Source organism: Lampris incognitus, chromosome 20, assembly GCF_029633865.1.
Source record: "Lampris incognitus isolate fLamInc1 chromosome 20, fLamInc1.hap2, whole genome shotgun sequence".
Classification (NCBI taxonomy): domain Eukaryota; kingdom Metazoa; phylum Chordata; class Actinopteri; order Lampriformes; family Lampridae; genus Lampris; species Lampris incognitus.
The window spans coordinates 1,952,376-1,964,474 of record NC_079230.1 but is presented as its reverse complement, the minus strand read 5'-3'; the positions used below and the strand labels follow the sequence as shown (position 1 = coordinate 1,964,474).

General features: G+C 45.8%; 1 protein-coding gene across 7 annotated transcripts; it reads left to right on the top strand.

The window, feature by feature from the left end:
* Positions 1–117: 117 nt before the first annotated feature.
* On the top strand, positions 118–11,763 carry trappc1 (trafficking protein particle complex subunit 1). 7 transcript variants are annotated; one of them, XM_056300542.1, is made up of 5 exons: positions 118–208; positions 1,309–1,407; positions 1,612–1,682; positions 9,778–9,916; positions 10,130–11,763. In XM_056300542.1, the coding sequence occupies exons 1-5, from the start codon at positions 131–133 to the stop codon at positions 10,256–10,258; spliced, it is 516 nt and encodes a 171-aa protein (XP_056156517.1). In that variant the 5' UTR covers positions 118–130; the 3' UTR covers positions 10,259–11,763. The 7 variants fall into 7 exon arrangements, with proteins under 7 accessions (XP_056156517.1, XP_056156518.1, XP_056156521.1 ...); XM_056300543.1 differs by lacking the exon at positions 118–208 and adding an exon at positions 210–310; XM_056300546.1 differs by lacking the exon at positions 118–208 and adding an exon at positions 235–329.
* The last annotated feature ends 336 nt before the right edge of the window (positions 11,764–12,099 follow it).

The following is a 12,099-nucleotide window of genomic DNA, read 5'->3' as shown; positions in this document are numbered from 1 at the left end:
TTAGCGGCATATAATCACCCAATATAGCTTATATACGCGTATAAGCATATTCACATGGGTTTATGAGATCGTAAAAGTAATTTCTAGAAATATCATTTGCAATAAAAATGTCGAAACAAGGTGATGGACCATGAAGAGTTTTATTCAGGCATCTGAACCGGCACCTTTCCGCCGGGGTCCCGCTGACGCATCAAACCGGAAAAGAAAGGTAACAACGCCGCCGCCGACGGGGCCTCGCCGCTGCTGCGAGTCAGTTTCTGTCATTTTACAGCCGTTTGAAGGATTTTGCTGTTCTTCGTCTACTTGCAGAGTGGGTCCATATACACACCGTCAGTGATTCTGATGTTCGTCTAGTGGCGGAGTGGGTCCATATACACACCGTCAGTGATTCTGATGTTCGTCTAGTGGCAGAGTGGGTCCATATACACACCGTCAGTGATTCTGATGTTCGTCTAGTGGCAGAGTGGGTTCATGTACACACCGTCAGTGATTCTGATGTTCGTCTAGTGGCAGAGTGGGTCCATATACACACCGTCAGTGATTCTGATGTTCGTCTAGTGGCGGAGTTGGTCCATATACACACCGTCAGTGATTCTGATGTTCGTCTAGTGGCAGAGTGGGTTCATATACACACCGTCAGTGATTCTGATGTTCGTCTAGTGGCAGAGTGGGTCCATATACACACCGTCAGTGATTCTGATGTTCGTCTAGTGGCGGAGTTGGTCCATATACACACCGTCAGTGATTCTGATGTTCGTCTAGTGGCAGAGTGGGTCCATATTCACACCGTCAGTGATTCTGATGTTCGTCTAGTGGCGGAGTGGGTCCATATACACACCGTCAGTGATTCTGATGTTCGTCTAGTGGCAGAGTGGGTCCATATACACACCGTCAGTGATTCTGATGTTCGTCTAGTGGCAGAGTGGGTTCATGTACACACCGTCAGTGATTCTGATGTTCGTCTAGTGTCAAAGTGGTTTCATATACACACCGTCAGTGATTCTGATGTTCGTCTAGTGGCAGAGTGGGTTCATGTACACACCGTCAGTGATTCTGATGTTCGTCTGGTGGCAGAGTGGGTCCATATACACACCGTCAGTGATTCTGATGTTCGTCTAGTGTCAAAGTGGTTTCATATACACACCGTCAGTGATTCTGATGTTCGTAATATGAATGTTCCTGATCACAAGTAACAAGACATTTAACAGAACTCTGTGCGAGCTGAGAAAAGGTTCTGCAGCACAAGCGGGTTAACGCAGACCCTTGTTTGTATGATGTGTTGTGGGCGCTTGTGTGTCTTTATTCCAGATGACGGTTCACAACTTGTACATATTTGACCGAAACGGGACGTGTTTGCACTACAGCGAGTGGAACAGAAAGAAGCAGGCTGGGATCTCCAAAGAGGAGGTGGGTTTTCAAAACAGGAGGGCTCTTTCTTTATATTCTCACAAAACATGATGTCACAGAGCTCAGAAAGATCTAATCTGTTTATCTCTCCCTCTATCTCTCTCTCTCCTTCCCCCTCTCTCCCCTCTCTGTTTCTCTCTCCACCCCCCCCCCTCTACCCTCCCCCCCCCCGCGTCTCTGTGTCCATCAATGTCTTTCATCCAGGAGTTTAAACTAATGTATGGCATGTTGTTCTCCATTCGATCGTTCGTCAGTAAGATGTCACCACTGGACATGTATCCTTCACACTGACTGCGGGTGCCTTCATGTGTGCTTTTCTCTGTTAAGATAAAATCCTGTCTGCAGGGTTCGAAATTAACACTCGTCACCCGCCAAATGCGAGTAGATTTTCTGACTGGCGTGTAAATCTCAGAAGCCTACCTGCCACATGGCGAGTAACCAAAAAAGTGAAATCCAACCACTTAATCCCCCCATCTCTCTCGCTCTCTCTCTCTCTCTCTCCCTCCTTAGCAACAGCAATAACATAGCAACAACAATAACAGAAATTAGCAAATCAAAGTGCATTAGAACAATAACATGGCAACAACAATAACAGAAACTAACCAATCAGAGTGCATTAGAACAATAACATAGCAACAACAATAACAGAAACTAACCAATCAGAGTGCATTAGAATGTTGCTAGACGCTACTGGTGGGTAACATTACACACACACACACACACACTGGAGAGGAACAACGACAGCAGCACCGTCACCCTCGGCACTAGCCTACTCTATTCTTTTAACTAGCGTTAGCCAGCAACACCAGTTACATGGCGATATTTAGAAGCCGTGAAACCACCATCAAAAAGACAACCATGCCCCGAAGAGGAGGAAGAAGCCACCATCACCACCAAACCGAAAAAAGAAAGTTTAGTGAAAAGTGGAGGTATGGCGATAAAGGAGGTGTGAGAGGCTGGCTGGAGTATAACGCACAGACCGTGATAGTGAGTTGCTCCGTCTGTCGCCAGGAGGCCAAAAACCCGTAGCAATTCATTTGTCATCGGTAACAAGACAATGAAGGTAGAAACCATCAGGGAACATGAGACCTCCAGACGTCACATTACCTGTATGAAGGCCTGTCGGGCTCAGTCGGAGCCTGTCCTCACAGCATCCTCCGTAAAGGCGCTAACAGCCATGTCCGAGCAGACCAGCAGGAGAATGCAGAACAGGTTTAGGACTGTGCAGGCCACGGGCAAGAAGGCCAGACCACTCTCCCACTTCCAATGGATGTGCGAGTAATTTAGTTGTCATCTCAAAATATCCTTAAACAGCGTAAACAAAGTGCTGGCTGTAGCTAACGTTAGCCAGCTAGCACTAGTATGTGATACCTAGCTTGCACTAACGTTAGCTGTGTGCTAGCTTCAACACCATGAAACAGGTTAAAACTGATTGGCGGTCCAAGCTCAACTCAGACACACTCTGGGATGTACTGATGGTGCAGCTGTCATCTCCCGAGATCAGGGAGTAGGAGCCAACCAGTGCTGCTGATCTGTGGCACCAAGACTCCGTCAGGAGCAGGAGGCCAGACTCCATGGGCGGTGCAAGGAGAGTGGCTGCTGCAGAGTGAGAAGTAGTCTGGGACTAGGGATGGGCATGTGGAGCCTCTCGAGTAGTTATAATAATACTGCAAATAAAACATGAAATCATACTTGTAACATTTTATCTTTTAACCATGGACTAATTTTACATAAAACTATTTCTGCTTCAGATCTGCTCTTGTCACATGTTTAAAAGCTCTTATTCAACACAATACCTTATTCTCTCACGGATATGTACTGAAAACGTATGTATGGCACAAAAAGGCTACTCATTATTTTGGCCGGTAAAAAATATGCTTGGCCGGTAGATTTTTTTTCATCTACCAGTCCCCTTGGCCAGTAAGCCAAAAAGTTAATTTCGGACCCTGCCTGTCTGGTTTCCATGGTAACGTGACCTTTACAGACTGAGATGCTGGTGGCTGGCCCTGCTACACACAGACAACAACTTGCTCAAGTGATGATAACAATCGACAACTCTGATTTCACAAAGTGTGGCAGCCAAAAATCTTGGTGTTACGTTTGACCCGAGCCTTTGATAAGCACATTAAAGAAATCACCAACACTGCCTTTTTTCCACTTGTGTTTTCTTCTTCTTTCAGCTGCTTCCCTGTTTTTCAGGGGTCACCACAGCAGATTTTACATCAGCACCCTGTGAGGGCACGGCACCAATGCTGGCCGTTGTTAATGCGGGCCTCGACTGATCCGGTATGGTCTTGTCAATCCACATACTGATTAGGCAAAATTTTACATTGGATGCCCTTCCTGACACCGCCACTAACCCTATGGATGGGGACACAGGTAAAGTGCTGGATGCCGTCCCAGTACTCATGGACTTGCGCCCATGCCTGTCGCCTTTTTTCACTTACGTAACGTAGCTAAAATCCCGTCTTTTCTGTCCATGGCTGATGCAGAGACTCTAATACATGCATTTGTTTCATCCAGACTTGATTACTGTAATGTCCTGTTCTCAGGTCTGCCACGTTCTAGTACTAGAAGTCTTCAGATGGTTCAGAATGCTGCTGCTAGAATCCTAACTAAATCTAGGAAATTTGACCATATTACACCAATTCTTGACTCTCTTCGTTGGCTTCCTATCCATGTTAGATCAGACTTCAAGGTGCTCCTGCTGACTTATAAAATCCTAAATGGGCTTGCCCCATCTTACCTGTCTGATCTCCTTAAACCTTACATGCCATTTCGAGCACTTCGTTCTCAAAATACAGGGCTCCTGTGTGTACCCAAAGTTAAAAAGAAGTCAGCTGGTGGCAGGGCCTTTTCCTATCAGGCTCCGTTCTTGTGGATAACCTGCCTGCTGCCATCAGACAATCACAGTGTGTTGAGTCCTTTAAATCCAAAGTTAAAACTAATCTTTTTGCCTTAGCCTACAATTAGTTGCCTTTAAGTTGAGTGCTTCACAACCTGTACTGGATGGCGGGTCAGTTTCTGTCTCAATGAATTTACCAACCACTGTTCTGCCGACTAGATTATAGAGCATAGATTATTGATTATAGAGTATAGATTATAGCGTATAGATTATAGCATATAGATCATAGAGTACCGAGTATAGATTATTGATTATAGAATACAGATTATAGAGTATAGATTATTGATATTGCAAACTGTTCTTTTCTCCCATGTCTTTCTCTCTCTCTGAATGATGTCTTCTCATTTCTCTTGTGTGTGTGTGAATGGTGTGATGTGAGTCTTCCTTGTCTGTCCTCCTCCCAGGTCTCCATGGTGATGGTGGTTGCCACCTGGACACTGCTTGACATCCCCCTCATCAGATTTTGTATACATCTTATAAATCCATGTAATTATGTTATCCTGTTTCAGTGTTATATCCTTCTCTCACTCTGATGTGTGACTAATGTGTTTTCTTGTCTCTTTTTCCGTGTGTGTGAATGGTGTGATGTGAGACTCCCCTGTGGGCATGCGCAGTCTGTCCTGTCAGGTCTACATGGTGATGGTGGTCACGTGGCTCAGGTCCTGGGCTGTTCTGGTGGCGTCATCATATTCTTCATATATTTGGTAGCATAGTTTCCACCGGCACCCTGCTGGCCAACGGTAAATCAAATCAAATCAATTTTATTTGTATAGCCCAATATCACAAATTACAAATGTGCCTCAGTGGGCTTAACAGCAACACAACATCCTGTCCTTAGACCCTCTCATCGGATAAGGAACAGCTCCCAAAAAAAAAAAACCTTTTAACAGGGAGAAAAAATAGGAAGAAACCTCTGGGAGAGCAACAGAGGAGGATATCTCTCCCAAGACGGACAGCGTGCAATAGATGTTGTGTTTACACAATTTACATAATACAACATTGAAAGAGAATAACAGAATTATAATGGACTTGTAAAATTTATGAAGAATATGATGCACAGGATGCTAAGCAGTGTCCAGATGCCATCGGAACAGTCCAGGACCCAAGCCACGCAACCAGCATCATCATGTATAAAAAATTATGTGAGGAGAGGAATGGCAGGCAGCGTCCACCATCACCACGGAGACCTGGGAGGAGAACCGACTGCAAGTGCACACAAGGGAGACTCACATGACACCATTCAAACACAGAAAAAGGGAAAGGAGAAGACATCATTCAGAGAGAGAGAAAAGACGTGAGAGAAGAGAACAGGTTGCAATAGTCATTAGTCATAATCAATTAAGTCATCAACTAGTCATATCTATACTCTATAATCTATAGTCTATACTCTATAATCTGTACTCTATAATCTCGTTGGCAGAACAGTGGTTGGTAAATTCATTGAGACAGAAACCAACCCACCATCCAGTACAAGTTGTGAAGCACTCAACTTAAAGGTAACTAATTGTAAGCTAAGGCCAAAAGATGAGTTTTAAGTTTGGATTTAAAGGACTCAACAGACTCCGATTGTCTGATGGCAGCAGGCAGGTTATTCCACAACAATGGAGCCCGATAGGAAAAGGCCCTGCTGCCACCAGCTGACTTCTGTTTAACTTTGGGTACACACAGGGGCCCTGCATTTTGAGAACGAAGAGCTCGAGGTGGAATGTACGGTTTAAGGAGATCAGACAGGTAGGATGGGGCAAGCCCATTTAGGATTTTATAAGTCAGCAGGAGCACCTTGTATTCTGATCTAACATGGATAGGAAGCCAATGAAGGGAGGCAAGAATTGGTGTAATATGGTCAAATGTCTTAGTTTTAGTTAGGATTCTAGCAGCAGCACTCTGAACCATCTGAAGACGTTTAGTACTAGAACGTGGCAGACCTGAGAACACAACATTACAGTAATCAAGTCTGGATGAAACAAATGCATGTATTAGAGTCTCTGCATCAGCCATGGAGAGAAAAGACCAAATTTTAGCTATGTTACGTAAGTGAAAAAAGGCAGTCTTGGTGATTTCTTTAATGTGCTTATCAAAGGAAAGGCTGGAATCAAATGTAACACCAAGATTTTTGGCTGCCACACTTTGTGAAACCACGCAGTTGTCGATCGTTATCGTTACTTGATCAAATTGGTGTCTGTCTGTGTCTAGCAGGGCCAATGACCAGCATCTCGGTTTTATCCTAATTTAAAAGCAGAAAGTTAAGTGACATCCAGTTTTTCACAGCAGCCAAGCAGGCCTCTAAGTTAGTCATTTGAGTATGATCATCAGCCCTTATAGGCACATACAACTGAGTATCATCAGCATAGCAATGGAAATGTATTCCATAACTGCGTATAATTTGGCCAAGAGGTGTAATGTAAAGAGAGAAAAGTAGAGGGCCAAGAACTGAGCCCTAAGGTACACCATATTTAATGTCAGAGAATTTTGACATAATATTATTATAGCAGACACAATGTGTTCTTCAAGATAAGTAGGACTTAAGCCAAGAGAGCACTAAGCCAGAGACACCAAAATTACAATTTAATCTATCTAAAAGTATACAGTGATCAATGGTGTCAAAGGCTGCACTGAGGTCCAGTAGTAGAAGCACAGAAGTGGAATCAAAGTCGATCGCCAGTAGAAGATCATTCACCACTCTGGTCAGAGCAGTTTCAGTGGAGTGACAGGGCCTGAAAGCCGACTGAAAAGGTTCATATAGATGATTTTCGTTTATATGGGTCAAACGTTGTTGATACACAACTCTAGTACTTTAGAGAAGAATGGAAGATTAGAGACTGGCCGATAGTTATTAAGAGACCCTGGATCGAGGTGCGGTTTTTTAAGTAGATGTTTAACCACAGCTGTCTTAAGACTGCTGGGAACAATGCCAGTAGTAAGAGATAAATTAATGATGTCTAGCATTGTAGGTCCAAGAAAAGGCCAGAGGTCTTTAAAAGCTTTGCTGGTAAGGGGTCAAGTAGGCAAGCAGTTGATTTAGAAGCTAACACGAACTTAGTCCAAGTATCAAGAGAGCTAGTCTCAAAAGCTGTAATAACTGGAACTGTCAGTGACTCATTGTGTAGATATGAATTAGGTAAGACAGGATCTGCAGGAGTAGACGGAGTTGAAGAACTAATTTTGTTTAAGATCTCATCAACCTTATTGCAGAAAAAATCTAGAAGTTCATGGGCTGTGAATGGTGAGCAGCTAATAGACGACTGCTTTTTAGTAAGTTTAGATACAGTGTCAAAGAGAAATCTGGGGTTATGTTTATTAATATTTATTAAGTGAGAGAGATACGATGTTTTTGCAGTAGATAAGGCACGCTTGTATTTCAATAAACACTCATGCCACAATAGGTAAAAACTTCCAATTTTGATTTTCGCCATTTACGTTCCAGTCTCCTCTAGGTCCGCTTAAGAGCACGTGTCTCATCATTAAACCAGGGTGTTGGCCACTTTAGTTGCCTAGCTCTGGTAGTGAGAGGTGCAACTGAATCGAAGAGACTAGAGAGGGCCACATTTAAGTCACTAGTGAAATTTCCAACAGAGTCAGTTACCACACTGAAAGGAGCCAAGACTTCAGGCAGCTGCTGGCCAAATGCAGCTACAGTGGAGGGACCAATGTGGCGAGTGGCAGTTACATCTGTGCTGACATTAACTGGACAGGCCAATAATGCTTCAAATTACATGAGAAAATGATCAGACACAGCAGATGTGGTTGGTAAGACATTCAGATCAGAAACAGCTATTCCTTTAGATAAAACCAAATCAAGGGTGTTACCACTGCAATGAGTCGACTCTTGGACAAACTGAGTGAACCCAAAAGTATCAACTAGTGCCAGAAAGGCTTTACTTAGAGGATCAGCAGCCTTATTCAGATGAATATTGAAATCACCTAGAATTAGAATCTCATCAGTGTGAGTAACGAGGCCTGAGACAAATTCTTCAAGAAATAACGAGTAACAGCCAGGAGGCCGATAGAGTATCACAATCTGGACTGAGCCGAATCTATTCATGGCTGAGGGAGATGGACCAAGAACAAGAGCCTCAAAAGACTGGAATTTAGATTCGAGTCTAGAAGTCAGATTGAAAATAGATTTATATATTAAGGCAACCCCCCCCCCCCACCTTGTTTATTTGCCCGAGCTACATGGGCATAAGTATAGTCAGGTGGGGAAGCTTCATTTAAGGGAAGGAAAACATTTGGTTTCAGCCATGTTTCACATAACCCAATCATATCAAAACTATGTTCAAGAATCAGATCATCTATTAGTAAGGCTTTGGTAGACAGTGATCTGATGTTTACGAAACCAAATTTAAGCGTCTTGTGGAAGTGATCAGTAGTAGGCGGAGCTTTAAAGCTACCAATAGGTGAAAGATTAACTGGAATTAGACACCTTGTTGAGAGTTTTGGCCACCAACACTTTGGACGATATGTGGCCACAGTCTTGATAACATTAGCTGTTTGGTTTTGTAGATTATTAGGTACTTTGTTGCACATCTCACCACTACCAGTGGTAGGAATAATTACTAGATTATTGTGATTCACACATTTAGGAGAGGAGAGCTTGGGAGCAATACAGCAGGGTAGGGAGACAGTCTCAATGTTATAGACCAAGCTATCAGGCTGATAATCTACACTATGAGAAATTCCCTGACGAATCATATTAATTAAACTTTTTGACTCCACACCCGCACTAGATTTAAACCTAGCAGGCTCTCTAATCACCGGCAACCTGCCGAATGATAAGTCCCTAGTGTCAAACTAAACGTAAACAGCTGTCTATATTGCTAGACAAAAGAGCGGCGCCGTCCCCAGCAGGGTGAATGCCGTCCACTTTCAGCAGGTAAGGGCGGCCCCAGAAAGAAGGCCACGGTACCAGTGGTGGTGTTGGTAACCCGGGCCTCGACCGATCCGGTATGGAAATCTGACTTATGACTTTTGATTTGGCAAAGATTTTAGCCCAGATGCCCTTCCTGATGCACCCTCCCCCTTTATCCGGGCTTGGGACCGGCACTAAGAATGAGCTGGCTTGTGCATCCTCAGTGGCTGGGTTCTTCATATACTCTATAATTCATTATAACGGCGTTATCCTCTTTCAGTGTTGTGCTGTGTAAGTTGTGTAAACACAACATCATGTCACGTTGTGTGTCCTGGGAGAGAGGTCCCCCTCTGGTGCTCTCTGAGGCTCCTTCCTGTTTGTTCTGCCCGTTAAAGGTTTCAGGGAGGTGTTCCTCATCCCGTGTGTGTGTGTGTGGGGGGGGGGCAGCATGTTGTGTTGCTGTCAAGCCCCTGAGGCACATGTGTAATTTGTGGTATTGGGCTGTACAGATAAAACTGACTTGACTTGACAGGCCAATTCTTAACATTCTATAGTGTCTGTGTGTCGCTGCCCTGTCTCTCTGCCAGTGGTTGTTTTTCTCAACTTCCTGTCTCAGGAAGGATGGTTTCCTGTCTTTTCAGACCAGCAGGTATAAACTTCATTATTATGAAACTCCAACTGGACTGAAATTCATCCTAAACACAGACCTGTCTGTCCCCAATGCACGAGACACTCTGCATCAGATCTACAGCACTGTAAGACTCCTGCACACACACACACACACACACACACACATACACATGGACATACACACACACACACACATATGCACGCACACAAATAAGCAGAATGATTGATCTGTTCATAGTAAGGTGTGATGGTTTTACTCAATGTGTGTGTGTGTGTGTGTGTGCGTGTGCGTGTGCGTGTGTGTCCTCTTCCATGTGGTCTCGGGGTTTGTCTTCCAGCTGTATGTGGAGTATATCGTGAAGAATCCTCTGTGTGTTCTCGGTGAGAGTTTACAGAGTGACCTGTTTACCAGCCGCCTGGACGCCTTCATCAGAGCCCTGCCTTTCTACAGCCCGAGAGCAGGCTGACCAACACACACACACCAACACACACACCACACACACCAACACACACACCACACACACCACACACACACCACACACACCACACACACACCACACACACCAACACACACCACACCACACACACACCACACACACCACACACACACCACACACACCAACACACACCACACACACACACCACACACACACCACACACACACACACACACCACACACACACCACACACACCACACACACCAACACACACCACACACACACACCACACCACACCACACACACCAACACACACCACACACACACCAACACACACCACACACACACCACACACACCACACACACTAACACACACACACACCACACACACACCACACACACACTAACACACACCAACACACAGCACACACCACACACACACTCCCCAGAAGAAAATGAACAGCTTCTTTCTTTGATGTTCAGATTTGTGTTGTTATTTGTGGGGCTGTTGTAGCTCCCTTGCTGTGTGTGTGGGGTGAGTGTGATGAGCCCAGCCGGTTCGTCGGTCCCTCGGGGGGGGGGGGGGGGGGTAGCAAGGGAGATGGATTTTAGATGCATTAGATAAATCGTGGGTGGCGCCGTGGTTAGCGCGGTCGCCTCCCATCTGCTGCGTCTCTGTTCCCCTCCAGTTTCAGGTGTTGTCTCCTTGTGTAGCGTCTTCGTCCTCCAAGTGTTTCCAGTAAAACTCACATCCTCCAAAATAAGGATAGCTTGGTACACGCTCATCCCAGAGATTTTGATCTGGCGTGATTCTCTCATGGCGGCACGGTGGCGCCGTGGTTAGCGCGGTCGCCTCACAGCAAGCAGGTCCTGGTTCGAGCCCCGGGGTAGTCCAACCTTAGGGGTCGTCCCGGGTCGTCCTGTGTATGGAGTCTGCATGTTCTCCCCGTGTCTGTGTGGGTTTCCTCCGGGGGCTCCGGTTTCCTCCCACACTCCAAAGACAAGTAGGTCAGGTGACTCGGCCGGACGAAGTTGTCCCTAGGTGTGTGTGTGTGTGTGTGTGTGTGTGGGCCCTGTGATGGCCTGGTGGTCTGTCCAGGGTGTCTCCCCGCCTGCCACCCAGTGCCTGCGGGGAAGGGCTCCAGCATCCCCACGTCCCTGAGAGCAGGATGAGCGGTTTGGATGATGGATGGATGGATGGATGAATAAATCGTTCCTGAGCAAACGGTCCACCCCTGCCAACTCTGGCTGACCTCTGACCTCCTTGATTTTATGTGTGTGCGTGTGTGTGTGGTGGTGGTGGGGATGGGCAGTGGTACAGATCCCCCCCCCCCCGAGCATCTTGTTAATTTCACTGACTAGCTCACGTCCCACCAGGAAAAGGTGTTTGTGCTTGGCTGCCAGCTTGCATGCTACAGGAAGAGGCTCCAGGAGGCCGAACAGGAAGTCACGATGTGACAGGACCAGAGTTGTGTTGTTTCACACGTCTCTACACAAACTGTAAGAAATGATTGTTAATAAAACAGTTAAAATGGTCTTTCATCTGTCCGTCTGTCCCACAGTCTGTGTGTCTGTCCCACAGTCTGTGTGTCTGTCCCACAGTCTGTGTGTCCGTCCCACAGTCTGTGTGTGTGTCCCACAGTCTGTGTGTCCGTCCCACAGTCTGTGTGTCTGTCCCACAGTCTGTGTCTGTCCCACAGTCTGTGTGTGTGTCCCACAGTCTGTGTGTCTGTCCCACAGTCTGTGTGTGTGTCCCACAGTCTGTGTGTCCGTCCCACAGTCTGTGTGTGTGTCCCACAGTCTGTGTGTGTGTCCCACAGTCTGTGTCTGTCCCACAGTCTGTCTGTGTGTCTGTCCCACAGTCTGTGTGT